The sequence below is a fragment of the Mobula hypostoma genome, chromosome 12 (genome assembly GCF_963921235.1).
Source record: "Mobula hypostoma chromosome 12, sMobHyp1.1, whole genome shotgun sequence".
NCBI lineage: Eukaryota > Metazoa > Chordata > Chondrichthyes > Myliobatiformes > Myliobatidae > Mobula > Mobula hypostoma.
The window spans coordinates 8,896,281-8,912,050 of record NC_086108.1 but is presented as its reverse complement, the minus strand read 5'-3'; the positions used below and the strand labels follow the sequence as shown (position 1 = coordinate 8,912,050).

The following is a 15,770-nucleotide window of genomic DNA, read 5'->3' as shown; positions in this document are numbered from 1 at the left end:
TTTCTCTCCTGCCTTCTGCCTAAATTATGCCTTTATTTATATATTTACTTACTTACTTACTGACTGACTTACATACGTGTATTAGAAATACATGGTGGAGATACACCTCTACCAAAGGAGGTGTAAGGCGCTCCTTCCCTCCGCTGACCTGCAAGTCACCCTTGAGCAAGGTGTAGCACCTGCTTAGCCCCCTCTCCTCCCCCCCTCCCCCCCCCAATCACAGTCATGTAAAGCCATGGGAGCAGGTAGTGGATGGCCATATGAGCAGCCGGTGCAGATCACAAGTTCTGGTTATGTGACCACTGACACCAGGCAGACAATCTTTGAAGAGTATTGATAATGGCTGGGGTCACCCCTCTTGTAAAGACACTGCCCAGAAGAAAAATTTGCCCAGAACAATCATGGTCTTGGAGAGACCACGATCGCCCAAGTCATATGACATGGTACATAATGAATTAACATATTAGCCATTTTTGGCTTTGGAAAAAGTCTGGCTATCTAACCTATCATGTTGTCCCTCAGCTACATTGCTTCAGAGCGGACAATCCAAACTTGTCCAATCTCTCCCTGTAGCGAGTACTCTAATCCAGGCAGCATCCTGGTGAACCTTTCCTATACCCTCTCCAAAGCCCCCAATATTTAAATTGAGTTAGTAGTGCAAAGAAGTAGTGAGGTAATGTTCATGGGTTCAGTGTCCATTCAGAAATTGGATGGCAGAAGCTGTTCCTGCATCATTGAGTGTGTGCATTCACGCTTCTGTACTTCCTTCCTGATGGTAGCAATGAGAAGAGGGCATATCCTGGGTGATGGAGTCCTTGATGATAAATGCCACCTTTTAGAGGCATCGCTTCTTGAAGATGCCCTGGATACTACAGAGGCTAGTGTCCACGATGGAGCTGACTTTGAGTTTAGAACTTCCTGCAGCTTCAATCCTATGCAGTAGCCCCACCCTATACCAGACAGTGATGCAGCCAGTTAGTGTCAAAGTTTCGTACAGCTGAAACTTGACTTCCCAACTTCTATATTCACTGCCCTGACTCATAAAGGATAAAGACTGGGTGCCACCCAAAGCAGTTGCCTCTTTCAGAGAGCTATGGACTTGCAGAGAACATGGCTTCAGACCCCAAAAGGCTTGCCTCCCTCCGCCCCGGATTCTAAACTCGTGGCCCAATGAAGCGCTGATGTGCATGAAGCCACTGAAGGACACCACCAAGGCAACGATAGGCCGAAAGGGCCTATTTCTCCTATGTCTGATGGTGGTGGGTCATTAAATCCTGGCTTTGCTCCCTCAAAGGAAACATGTATGGGAGAGAAAAAATCCAGGTTTAAGAGAGGAATTAGGTTGACTCTTGGGGAAACTGGGTTGATACTTTTGGCAAGTTTTTTTTATATAAACGTGATTCTGCGGGTGCTGGAGGTCGGGGATAACACACAAAATCCTGGAGGAACTCAGCAGGTCAGGCAGCGTCTGTGGAGGAGAATAAACATAGAAACATAGAAACATAGAAAATAGGTGCAGGAGTAGGCCATTCGGCCCTTCGAGCCTGCACCGCCATTTATTATGATCATGGCTGATCATCCAACTCAGAACCCAGCCTTCCCTCCATACCCCCTGACCCCTGTAGCCACAAGGGCCATATCTAACTTCCTTTTAAACATAGCTAATGAACTGGCCTCAACAGTTTGCTGTGGCAGAGAATTCCACAGATTCACCACTCTCTGTGTGAAGAAGTTTTTCCTAACCTCGGTCCTAAAAGGCTTCCCCTCTATCCTCAAACTGTGACCCCTCGTTCTAGACCTCCCCAACATCGGGAACAATCTTCCCGCATCTAGCCTGTCCAATCCCTTTAGGATCTTATACGTTTCAATCAGATCCCCCCTCAATCTTCTAAATTCCAACGAGTACAAGCCCAGTTCATCCAGTCTTTCTTCATATGAAAGACCTGCCATCCCAGGAATCAATCTGGTGAACCTTCTTTGTACTCCCTCTATGGCAAAGATGTCTTTCCTCAGATTAGGGGACCAAAACTGCACACAATACTCCAGGTGTGGTCTCACCAAGGCCTTGTACAACTGCAGTAGTACCTCCCTGCTCCTGTACTCGAATCCTCTCGCTATAAATGCCAGCATACCGTTCGCCTTTTTCACCGCCTGCTGTACCTGCATGCCCACTTTCAATGACTGGTGTATAATGACACCCAGGTCTCGTTGCACCTCCCCTTTTCCTAATCGGCCACCATTCAGATAATAATCTGTTTTCCTATTTTTGCCACCAAAGTGGATAACTTCACATTTATCCACATTAAATTGCATCTGCCATGAGTTTGCCCACTCACCCAACCTATCCAAGTCACCCTGCATCCTCTTAGCATCCTCCTCACTGCTAACACTGCCACCCAGCTTTGTGTCATCCGCAAACTTGGAGATGATAAGACTCTTCATCAGGACTGGAAAGGAAGGGGGAAAATGTCAGAATAAGAAGAAGGGAAGGAGTACAAGCCAGCAGGTGATGGGTGAAGGCAGGTGAGCAGGAAGGTGGTGAAGTAAGAAGCTGAGAGGTGATGGATGGAAGAGGTAAAGGGCTGAAGAATGAATCTGATAGGAGAGTTCACCATGGGAGAAAGGGAACGAGGAGGGGAACTAGAGGGAAGTGATGGACAGAAGGAGAAGGGAAGGGAGCCAGACACGAGACTGGAGATAGGCACATGATAAATACAAGAGATTCTGCAGATGCTGGAAATCTAGGGCAACACACACAAAGTGCTGTAGGAACTCTGCAGATCAGGCAGCATCTGTGGAGGGGAATAAACAGTTGATATTTTGGGCCAAGATTCTTCATTGGGACTGGAAAGGAAGAGGGGGAAGGATTTTTTAAAAACTTTATGCATGGTCAATAATGCTTTATTTTTGTTTAATAGATCTCATTCACAATAAAGGAAAACTGAAACCCCTGTGGGTTGACCTCGTTCTACAATCAGACTCCAAAGTAGCACCTCCGAAAGAGTGAGTTTCTGACACGTTCCGCTATTCAAATTCCACAAACGCGGTTCTCTACTGTGGAAGTGAAACAGAAAAAATCCATGCAGAGTCATGAGGCATTCTAGACACAAGAAATTCTGCAGATGCTGGAAATGCAGAAAATGCTGGGGATCTCAGCAGGTCAGGTAGCGTCTGTGGAGAGGAATGATGCGGCTGTGTTTAGCACAACGCTTTAGCAGTACAGGCGACCCAGGTTCAACTCCCTCCACTCTTGTAAGAAGTTTGTATGTTCTTCCCGTGACCGTGTGGGTTTCCTCCAGGTGCTCTGGTTTCTTCCCACAGTCCAAAGACGTATGGGTTGGTAGGTTGATTGGTCATTGTAAATTGTCCCATAATAAGGCTGGGATTAAGTGGAGGGATTGCTGGGCAGTGCGTCTTGAATGGCTGATTCTGCGCTGTAGCTCAATAAACAAACAAATCAATAACACAAACAAACGTCAACATTTTGGGCTGAAACCCTTCATTAGGACTGGAAAGGAAGGGGGCAGAAGGCGGGGAGAGGGAGAGGAGTACAAGATGGCAGCAGATAGGTGAGAGCAGGTGAGGGGGAAGGTGGGTGGGTGGGGAGGGGGATTAAGTAAGAAGCTGGGAAGTGATAGGTGGAAGAGGTAAAGGCCTGAAGAAGAAGAAATCTGATAGGAAAGGAGAGTGGATCATGGGAGAAAGGGAAGGAGGAGGGGGACCAGAGGGAGGTGATGGGCAGCAGAGGAGAAGAGAAGAGGGTAGGGGAGTGTAGGGAGAGAAATTACCAGATGTTAGAGGAATGAATGTTCAAGTTAGAGGATACCCAGATGAAATATGAGGCATGGCCTCCAACCTAAGTTTTGCTCCCAGTTTCCCAGTGGCTGCAGGCTTGTGTAGAACACTAGGGGTACACTGCCTTCATTCTGTAACAGTGAGTTACAGTTCTAGTGGATAAGGATCTCCCTGTATGACAATGAGATGGTTGTGGGTGAGACTGCCTATTCCTGTGAAGCCCTGGTGTACATCACTAGAGGGGGCAGATCTGTCACTGCTGTAAGAAGGCCATTTGTCCTATTGAACCTGCTTCACCATTCAGTAAGGAAACAATCTTGAATCTCATCCAGTCTCTTCTCCACAGCCCCCAGTTCCCATATTTTTTCTTTATGTTTCAGTTTCCTTAATACATCAGAATCAAGTTTAATATAACTGGAATGTACTATGTTGTTTTTGCAGCAGCAATACATAATTTAAAAATTATCGGATTATCGGATGCAATAAGAAGTATATTTAAAAAAGTGCAAAAAACAGATAATGTTTATGGGTTCACTGTCCATTCAGAAATCTGATGGCAGAGGGGAGAAAACTCTTCCTAAAATGTTGAATGTGTGTCTTCACGCTCCTGTGACCCCTCCCTGATGGTAGCAATGGGAAGAGGGCATGTTCTGTGTGATTGGAGTCCTTAATGATGGACGCCACCTTTTTGCGGCATCGCCTTTTGAAGATGTCGATGCTGGATGGGCTAGTTCCCATGATGGAGCTGGCTGAGTTTACAACTTTCTGCAGCTTTTTCCGATCCTGTGCATCAACCCCCTGTGTACCTGACGGTGATGCAACCAGTTCGAATGCTCTCCACGGTACGTCTGTGGACATTTGATCGAGTATTCTGTAGCTGAGGAACACTGGGTTTAGGATTGGTGGTGGTGTTATTAAGCAGGGGTACAATATTGATCAGCACAGGCTCGACAAAGTATAACCCCTGAAGATCTTATTGCTGTTAACTATTGATATGCATGGGTTATATTCCTGTAATGGTGATTATATCTTGAAACCTGATGATATATAGAAATAATAAAATACTTGAGTCAGCTAATCACTTTGGCTTTCACTACTTGGTATGGAGGCTCCAATGCACAGGATCAGAAAAAGCTGTATAGCGTTGTAAACTCAGCCAGCTCCATCGTGGGCACTAGTCGCCATCAAGGTCACCTTCAAGAGGTGATGCCTGAAATAGGTGTCCATCATTCAGACCCCCATCACCCTGGACATGCCCTCTTCTCATTGCTACCATCAGGGAGGAGGTACAGAAGCCTGAAGACACACACTCAATGATTCAGGAACAGCTTCTTCCCCTCCGCCATCAGATTTCTGAATGGACATTGAACCCATGAACACTACCTCACTACTGTTTTTTTCTTTTTTTGCACTACTTATTTAAATTTTGAAATATATGTGTGTGTTCATGTATAAATGTATGTGTGTATGTTTATATATACGTATACTTAAACTAATTTACAGTTATGTACTGCTGCTGCAAAACAACTAATTTCACTACACACAGCATGTCAGGGACAGTAAACCTGATTCTTCTCTAAGCACTTCGCCAGGTATAAGTAGAATAAGCAGCTTGCCTGAGATGTGATGCAAAGTAATTCTCTCCACTGTGCTTTTATAAGAATGTACAATATTTGTTGAGGTGTAGAATTATCAGAGTTTTGGCGCTTTTGTGCGCAGGTCCAGTCCTTCGCTAATTTGTTCCCAAGTTAGGGGCTGGAATTATCTTCTCTCCTGCTTTATTCTGTTTAAAACTGAGTATTTATTTTATCACAAACAACAGGAATTCTGCAGATGCTGGAAATTCAAGCAACATACATCAAAGTTGCTGGTGAACGCAGCAGGCCAAGCAGCATCTATAGGAAGAGGCGCAGTCGACGTTTCAGGCCGAGACCCTTCGTCAGGACTAACTGAAGGAAGAGTGAGTAAGGGATTTGAAAGCTGGAGGGGGAGGGGGAGATGCAAAATGATAGGAGAAGACAGGAGGGGGAGGGATAGAGCCGAGAGCTGGACAGGTGATAGGTAAAAGGGGATACGAGAGGATCATGGGACAGGAGGTCTGGGAAGAAAGACAAGGGGGGGGGTGACCCAGAGGATGGGCAAGAGGTATATTCAGAGGGACAGAGGGAGAAAAAGGAGAGTGAGAGAAAGAATGTGTGCATAAAAATGAGTAACAGATGGGGTACGAGGGGGAGGTGGGGCCTTAGCGGAAGTTAGAGAAGTCGATGTTCATGCCATCAGGTTGGAGGCTACCCAGACGGAATATAAGGTGTTGTTCCTCCAACCTGAGTGTGGCTTCATCTTTACAGTAGAGGAGGCCGTGGATAGACATATCAGAATGGGAATGGGATGTGGAATTAAAATGTGTGGCCACTGGGAGATCCTGCTTTCTCTGGCGGACAGAGCGTAGATGTTCAGCAAAGCGGTCTCCCAGTCTGCGTCGGGTCTCACCAATATATAAAAGGCCACATCGGGAGCACCGGACGCAGTATATCACCCCAGTCGACTCACAGGTGAAGTGATGCCTCACCTGGAAGGACTGTTTGGGGCCCTGAATGGTGGTGAGAGAGGAAGTGTAAGGGCATGTGTAGCACTTGTTCCGCTTACACGGATAAGTGCCAGGAGGGAGATCAGTGGGGAGGGATGGGGGGGACGAATGGACAAGGGAGTTGTGTAGGGAGCGATCCCTGCGGAATGCAGAGAGGGGGGAGGGAAAGATGTGCTTAGTGGTGGGATCCCGTTGGAGGTGGCGGAAGTTACGGAGAATAATATGTTGGACCCGGAGGCTGGTGGGGTGGTAGGTGAGGACCAGGGGAACCCTATTCCTAGTGGGGTGGTGGGAGGATGGAGTGAGAGCAGATATACGTGAAATGGGGGAGATGCGTTTAAGAGCAGAGTTGATAGTGGAGGAAGGGAAGCCCCTTTCTTTAAAAAATGAAGACATCTCCCTCGTCCTAGAATGAAAAGCCTCATCCTGACAGCAGATGCGGCGGAGACGGAGGAATTGCGAGAAGGGGATGGCGTTTTTGCAAGAGACAGGGTGAGAAGAGGAATAGTCCAGATAGCTGTGAGAGTCAGTAGGCTTATAGTAGACATCAGTGGATAAGCTGTCTCCAGAGACAGAGACAGAAAGATCTAGAAAGGGGAGGGAGGCGTCGGAAATTACCAGGTAAACTTGAGGGCAGGGTGAAATTTGGAGGCAAAGTTAATAAAGTCAACGAGTTCTGCATGCTTGCAGGAAGCAGCGCCAATGCAGTCGTCGATGTAGCGAAGGAAAAGTGGGGGACAGATACCAGAATAGGCACGGAACATAGATTGTTCCACAAACCCAACAAAAAGGCAGGCATAGCTAGGACCCATACGGGTGCCCATAGCTACACCTTTAGTTTGGAGGAAATGGGAGGAGCAAAAGGAGAAATTATTAAGAGTAAGGACTAATTCCGCTAGACGGAGCAGAGTGGTGGTAGAGGGGAACTGATTAGGTCTGGAATCCAAAAAGAAGCGTAGAACTTTGAGAAAGCTTTGTTCCCCTCTACCACCACTCTGCTCCGTCTAGTGGAATTAGTCCTTACTCTTAATTTCTCCTTTTGCTCCTCCCATTTCCTCCAAACTAAAGGTGTAGCTATGGGCACCCGTATGGGTCCTAGCTATGCCTGCCTTTTTGTTGGGTTTGTGGAACAATCTATGTTCCGTGCCTATTCTGGTATCTGTCCCCCACTTTTCCTTCGCTACATCGACGACTGCATTGGCGCTGCTTCCTGCAAGCATGCAGAACTCGTTGACTTTATTAACTTTGCCTCCAAATTTCACCCTGCCCTCAAGTTTACCTGGTAATTTCCGACGCCTCCCTCCCCTTTCTAGATCTTTCTGTCTCTGTCTCTGGAGACAACTTATCCACTGATGTCTACTATAAGCCTACTGACTCTCACAGCTATCTGGACTATTCCTCTTCTCACCCTGTCTCTTGCAAAAACGCCATCCCCTTCTCGCAATTCCTCCGTCTCCGCCGCATCTGCTGTCAGGATGAGGCTTTTCATTCTAGGACGAGGGAGATGTCTTCATTTTTTAAAGAAAGGGGCTTCCCTTCCTCCACTATCAACTCTGCTCTTAAACGCATCTCCCCCATTTCACGTATATCTGCTCTCACTCCATCCTCCCACCACCCCACTAGGAATAGGGTTCCCCTGGTCCTCACCTACCACCCCACCAGCCTCCGGGTCCAACATATTATTCTCCGTAACTTCCGCCACCTCCAACGGGATCCCACCACTAAGCACATCTTTCCCTCCCCCCCTCTCTCTGCATTCCGCAGGGATCGCTCCCTACACAACTCCCTTGTCCATTCGTCCCCCCCATCCCTCCCCACTGATCTCCCTCCTGGCACTTATCCGTGTAAGCGGAACAAGTGCTACACCTGCTCTTACACTTCCTCCCTTACCACCATTCAGGGCCCCAAACAGTCCTTCCAGGTGAGGCATCACTTCACCTGTGAGTCGACTGGGGTGATATACTGCGTCCGGTGCTCCCGATGTGGCCTTTTATATATTGGTGAGACCCGACGCAGACTGGGAGACCGCTTTGCTGAACATCTACGCTCTGTCCGCCAGAGAAAGCAGGATCTCCCAGTGGTCACACATTTTAATTCCACATCCCATTCCCATTCTGACATGTCTATCCACGGCCTCCTCTACTGTAAAGATGAAGCTACACTCAGGTTAGAGGAACAACACCTTATATTCCGTCTGGGTAGCCTCCAACCTGATGGCATGAACATCGACTTCTCTAACTTCCGCTAAAGCTCCACCTCCCCCTCGTACCCCATCTGTTACTCATTTTTATGCACACATTCTTTCTCTCACTCTCCTTTTTCTCCCTCTGTCCCTCTGAATATACCTCTTGCCCATCCTCTGGGTCACCCCCCCCCTTGTCTTTCTTCCCAGACCTCCTGTCCCATGATCCTCTCGTATCCCCTTTTGCCTATCACCTGTCCAGCTCTCGGCTCTATCCCTCCCCCTCCTGTCTTCTCCTATCATTTTGCATCTCCCCCTCCCCCTCCAGCTTTCAAATCCCTTACTCACTCTTCCTTCAGTTAGTCCTGACGAAGGGTCTCGGCCTGAAACGTCGACTGCGCCTCTTCCTATAGTTGCTGCTTGGCCTGCTGCGTTCACCAGCAACTTTGATGTATGTTGCATTTATTTTATCAAATGTTTTATTGTAATCTTCAGCCTAACATTCCTTTTTCAAGAGAGGTGTAATTTTTTTGTATATCCTATCCTCACCAGTATTTTAGCGCATCAGATTCCCAACAGTCGGAAGCTGAGGAAGAAAGCGGACCAGGAGAAGCGTTTTGGGATTGTCCGTCGGAAAGAACGGCTGCTGTTCGCCAGGCTGAAGAAGCCTGCAGTGATAGCAAAGCCCAGCGCCAACAATGACCCCACTCGAGGCTTCTATGACCTTTGGTCAAACACAAGTAAGAGAGAGTTTCACAATTTTGTGTGAGCGTGTTCATTGTCTGCTACATGCACCTTGCAAGGTTTGATCTGTAGGGTGTATTTTGGTAGATACTGTATGTAGCGAACATTAACTTTAGCAACCGACCTGCAGATCTGAATATGGATTGCAGATTAAATTTAAAATGCAGCTTGGAACTAGGAAACAGGCACTTATCTGATATTCAAAAAATGCTGGTGAACGCAGCAGACCAGGCAGCATCTATAGGAAGAGGTATAGTCGACGTTTCGGGCTGGGACCCTTCGTCAGAGCTAACTGAGAGAAGAGATAGTAAGAGAATAAGAGATAGTAAGGGGATTGGCCTGTATGGCTTCACCAGAGCCCTGTAAGCCGGCCGTACCCATTTCCACCTCTCAGTGACGGGGACATAGGGTAGGACTTCGAGATACAGTACTGTAACAGGCCTTCCCCAACCCAGTGAGCTGGAATGCGGGAGGAAACCCACACTCTCAAGGGGTACAAATGCCTTACAGTCAGTGGAATTGAAACTGGCACTGAAATACCATTATGCTACCGCGCTCTCCAAAGTTTGTGCTAAGTATCAGAATCCACCTGGTTTGGAAGCTTCCTTGATCTCAGTCATAATAACTTGGTGTTGCCTGGCTTGATCTAGGCAGGTTAACATAACCCACATTGTCTTGTGTTTGGCTGACGCAATGAGAACATCTCACGGCAGTTTACAGACCGGGCCAGTGCTTTGTAGACATCTCCGGTTGAGGGGTGGAGGGCATCTCATTGAAACCTATCGAATATTGAAAGGCCATGGTAGAGTGGATGCGGTGAGGATGTTTCCTATAGTAGGGGAGTGTAGGACCAGAGAGCATGGCCTCAGACTGGAGGGGCATTCAGTTAGAACAAAGATGGTGCTGCGTCTGTGGAATTCATTGCCACAAATGGTAGTGGAGGCCAGTTCATTGGGTATATTTAAAGCAGAGGTTGATAGGTTCTTGATTAGTAGGAGTGCCAAAGGTTAAGGAGAGAAGGCAGGAAAATGGGCTTGAGAGGGATAATAAATCAGCCATGATAGAATGGCGGAGCGGGCTTGATGGCCTAATTCTGCTCCTATGTCTTATGGTCTTTTTCCCAGCATTTACTGTTTTTCCTTATGGCTGATTTTTTTGTGTATTTTTTATATCATTGCAAGTAGCTTCACTCAGCTGTGTTTACTTGTGTCTTTTGAGGTCCCCTTGACAAAGAGCTTGAAGGCAAGGAGGAATGGTTCCTGGAACAGACCAAGCGGAAAAGGCAAAAGGCAAGTGTGTGAAAGAGTTACGAAAGCTGTTTTAATGGACCAAGTTTCTACCGTAGTGACAGGAGCACCTGCTGCCTCTGTCACTCTGTAAAGAGCAAGTCAGTCATTCAGTTGGAGGTCCTATCCTTCCAATCTATTTCCTGCCTCCAGTGCAGTCGGCAGGATTAGAACATGGAACTTTACAGCATCATATAGGCCCTTCAGCTCATGATTTGTGCTGACCTTTCAACCCTTCTCTTCTACATCAGGGACCATGGATCAGTTTAATATTGACAATATTCTTGCGGACTGGGGAGGGGGTGTTCAAGTAGGGTTGCCAACTTTCTCGCTCCCAAATAAGGGACAAAAGTAGCAGTCAAATATGGGACACTTGTGTTTACTCTGTGAAAGACTTCCATGACCATGAAGCCTTGCATGGGCACCTGTGTGTGCACGCGTGACGTGCCGATTTTTTTTCTACAAATCGGTTTTGGCTTAATCTTCCCGATTCTGTTAAGTGAAACTACACTGTACATACATTATTTCTACTTTATATAGGCTGTGTATTTATCATATCATTCCTGCTTTTACTATATGTTAGTGTTATCTTAGGTTTTATGTGTTATTTGGTATGATTTGGTAGGTTATTTTTTGGGTCTGGGAACGCTCAAAGATTTTTCCCATATAAATTAATGGTAATTGCTTCTTCGCTTTACGCCATTTCGGCTTATGAACGGTTTCATAGGAACGCTGTACCTTAGCGGGGGAAATATGGGACAGTTGGCAACCCTATGTTCAAGTCAAACAGTGCATGACAGGGAATGAGGAAAGGTGCAGCTGACTCGTGTCGTTTCATATCGCCAAATCATATCATTTCCTTGTGGCCTGGTAGCACATGCTTTACGGCCCGGTGGTTGGGGACCACTGTTCTACATAACCCTCCATTTTTCATCAATTGTAGAAAGAATATTGCGACACTGTACAGGTCCTTTGGCTCATGATATTGTGCTGATATTAACTTACCCCAAGGTCAATCTAGTGCATGCCATTGGGAGCACTTAATAGGTAGTGGGAGCTTGTCCCATTACCACCCCCGGCTATAACAACAAACTCTAGCTCCTGGCCTTCATGTGTGGCTGAGCTACTAAGCCCGATGGAACTGTTTCTACTGACAGGAGAAGGGGCAAAGGCAGGTTACTGGCACCTTAAAACCAGTTGCTTTGGGCAGATGGGGCTCATCAGCCATGGTTAGCAGCTCATCTTGGAGAAGGAAAACTCTGATCTCAAACCTTCAAACCCTGCGGCTATACCCACTCATGGGGAAGGCTTTGGGAGTAAGCTTCGAAGGAAAAATTCTGGAGCTGGCGTCTCGTAAGGCAGTTCTACATTGAGTTTAATGCTGACTGGCAGCTCCTGTGATGCTGTTGGTACCAAACTAAATTAGTTTCTGCTGTGCCTTCGGGCTCATCAGGTGTGTGGAGAGGGGGAGCTTGCTTCATGGGCAACAGCTTGCTGTCCATATCGTACTGCCCAGGCTTGCATATCTAGGTAGCTGGGTCAACTCTGACCATTGGAGGCCTCAGACAGAAGGTCAATCTAACCCTTCCCTCCTCTGTAGGCCTCCATTATCCTATCGCTCACCCACCGCTCTGGGCAAAAAAACTTAACCCTGACATTCCCTACCCCCATACTTTCCTCCAATCACCTTTAAATTATGCTCCCTGCCGTTAGCCAATTCCATCCTGGGGGAAGGTAAGTCCCTGGCTCTCCATTCAATCTGTGCCTCTTCTATACCTCTATCGAGTCATCCCTCATCTTCTCGCTCCAAAGAGAAAAGTCCCAGCTTGCTCAGCCTATCCTCATAAGACGGGCTCTCTAATCCAAGCAACATTGTGGTACATCTTCTCTACACGCTCTCTAAAACTGCTACATCCTTGCTATAATAAGGCAACCAGAACTGAACACCATATTCCAAGTGTGGTCTAACCAGGGTTTTATAGAGCTGCAACATTATCTCATAGATCTTGGGGTCCGAGTCCATCGGACACTGGAAGCTGCTGTGCAGGTTCACTCTGTGGTTAAGAAAGCATATGGTGTATTGGCCTTCAGCAATCGTGGGACTGAGTTTAAGAGCTGAGAGGTAATGTTGCAGCTATATAGGACGCTGGTCAGACCCCACTTGGAGTACTGTGCTCAGTTCTGGTCACCTCACCACAGGAAGGATGTGGAAACCATAGACAGGGTGCAGAGGAGCTCCCCTCGATTGGGGAGCATGCCTTATGAGAATAGGTTGAGTGAACTCAGCCTTTTTTCCTTAGGAAATTCAAGTACGTACAGGAGACGTCAATCGCTCCTCATATGATAACCCTTTCATTCCTGTAATCATTCTTGTGAACCTCCTCTGAATCATAGAATGTAGAACATAGAATAGTACAGCACATTACAGGCCCCTCAGCCCACAGAGTTGTGCCGACCCTCAAACCCTGCCTCCCATATAACCCCCCACCTTAAATTCCTCCATATACCTGTCTGGTAGTCTCTCAAACTTCACGAGTGTATCTGCCTCCACCACTGACTCAGGCAGTGCATTCCACGCACCAACCACTCTCTGAGTAAAAAACCTTTCTCTAATATCCCCCTTGAACTTTCCACCCCTTACCTTAAGCAGTGGTGCCCTGGGGAAGAGGCGCTGGCTATCCACTCTATCTATTCTCTTATTATCTTGTACACCTCTATCATGTCTCCTCTCATCCTCCTTCTCTCCAAAGAGTAAAGCCCTAGCTCCCTTAATCTCTGATCATAATCCATACTCTCTAAACCAGGCAGCATCCTGGTAAATCTCCTCTGTACCCTTTCCAATGCTTCCACATCCTTTCTATAGAGTTTCATTACATCGCCACTCTTAAACTCTATCCCTCGACTTATGAAAGCTAACACCCCATAAGCTTTCTTAACTACCCCATCCACCTGTGAGGCAACTTTCAGGGATCTATGGACATGTACCCCCAGATCCCTCTGCTCCTCCACACTACCAAGTATCCTGCCATTTACTTTGTATCTCTCCAATGTCAGCACATCCTTTCTTAGATAAGGGGTACAAAACTGCTCACAATACTCTCAAGTGAGGCCCCGCCAGTGCTTTATAAAGCCTCAACATTATATCCTTGCTTTTATACACTGTCTTTTACACTGAATGAGGTAGGACAATAATCTAGTCACAGTTCTTTCTTCTGCAGTGAGCAAAGAGTGTTTTTTTCATATCTTGAAATGTTTTCAGTCTGGATATGAATAAATATGATTTTTTTGTTGCATCACAGGATACAAACTCCTTTAATTTTTGTTCTTTCTCTTACACAGCGCCCAGAGAAACTGAACCAGAGACCCTCGCAAGTGTCTGCGATAGAAGTGATTGCCCCAGGCGGTTCGTACAACCCAACATTTGAAGCTCATCAGGTATGCTGATGAAAGGCTGTGTTGTGTCCTGGCAACACAGCTTACAGTGACATGGAAGACTATGTCTGTTGCCTGGAAAAAATATTCCTGCACACGGGCAGAGGCTATCATGGCTTGGAGAGGGATCTGCATCAGCTGGAAAAATGGGCTGAGGAAAGGCAGATGGAATTTAATACAGACAAGTGTGAGGTTTTGCACTTTGGTATGCCAACCAGGGTAGGTTTTACACAGTGAACAGTAGAGCATTGAGGAGTGTGGTCGAACAAAAGGGATCTGGGGATACAGGTCCATAATTTGTTGAATGTTGCGACACGGGTAGGGTTGTAAAGAAAGCTTTTGCCACATTGACCTTCATAAATCAAAGTATTGAGTACTGGAGATGGGATGTTATGTTAAAGTTGTAGAAGACAATGGTGAGGCCTAATTTGGAGTGTTGTGTGCAGTTTTGGTCACTTAACTACAGGAAAGATATAAACAAGATTGAAAGAGTACAGAGAAAATTTACAGGGATGTTGCTGGGATTGGAGGACCTGAGTTATAAGGAAAGATTTTAGATTTAGATTATGAGGACACTTAGTCCTCATTTATTGTCATTTAGAAATGCATGCATTTAAAAATGATACAGTGTTCCTCCGGAATGATATCACAAGAAAACACAGGACAAACCAAGACTAAAACCGACAAAACCACATAATTATAACATATAGTTACAACAGTGCAAAGCAATACCATAATTTGATAAAGAGCAGACCATGGGCACGGTAAAAAAAAGTCTCAAAGTCCCGATAACCTCATCATCTCACGCAGACGGTAGAAGGGAGAAACTCTCCCTGCCATGAACCTCCAAGCACCGCAAACTTGCCGATGCAGCACCATTAGAAGCACCCGACCGCAGCAGACTCTTGAGTCCGTCCGAAAACTTTGAGCCTCCAACCAGCCCTTCGACACCGAGCACTGAGCACCATCTCCTGCCCAGCGCTTCGACCCCGCCCCAGCTGTGGAGCAGCAAGCGAAGCCGAGGACTCGGGGCCTTCCCCTCTGGAGATTCTGGACCACACAGTAGTAGCAGCAGCGAAGCAGGCATTTCAGAAGTTTCACCAGATGTTCCTCCGTGCTTTCACGTCGGTCTCCATCAAATCAGGATTGTGCACGGCACCCTACTTGACAAATAACAGACATCACCACCAGAGTGGCCACTGCGAGCTGCGTCACGCTGCCATCTTCTCCTATCCTTAATTATTGAATAGGTTCGGGCTTTATTCCTTGGAATGTAGAAGATTGAGGGGATATTTAATAGAGATGTACAAAATTATGAGGGGTATAGATAGGGTAAATGTAAGCAGGCTGATTTCACTGAGGTTAGGTGGGACTACAACCAGGGGTCATAGGTTAAGGGTGAAAGGGAAAAGTTTAAGGGGAACATGAGGAGAGATTTCTTCACTCAGAGGGCGGTGAGAGTGTGGAACGAGCTGCCAGTACAAGTGGTGCATGTGAGCTTGATTTCAATGTTTAAGTGAAGTTTGTAAGGTGCATAAATAGAGATATGGAGATCTATGGTCCTGATGTGGATTGATGGAAGTAGGCAGTTTAAATGGGTAGGCATGGGCTAGATAGACTGAAGGGCCTTTATTTTATGGTATTATTTATTTATTTTGCAGATAGAGCGTGGTAATGCCCTACCAACCCAGCGAGACCATGCTGCCAAATTGTGCCCATATGACCAATTAACCTTCCAACCCAG

General features: G+C 46.7%; 1 protein-coding gene across 1 annotated transcript in view; it reads left to right on the top strand.

Moving 5' to 3' along the window:
• The window catches only part of nop53 (NOP53 ribosome biogenesis factor), a 50,901-nt gene that overhangs the window by 9,549 nt on the left and 25,582 nt on the right, over window positions 1-15,770 (top strand). The window contains exons 3-6 of the mRNA XM_063063601.1: window positions 2,919-3,003; window positions 9,117-9,304; window positions 10,527-10,597; window positions 13,934-14,029. Coding sequence (XP_062919671.1) covers window positions 2,919-3,003; window positions 9,117-9,304; window positions 10,527-10,597; window positions 13,934-14,029 — 440 coding nt within the window. The remainder of the gene's footprint in view (window positions 1-2,918; window positions 3,004-9,116; window positions 9,305-10,526; window positions 10,598-13,933; window positions 14,030-15,770) is intronic.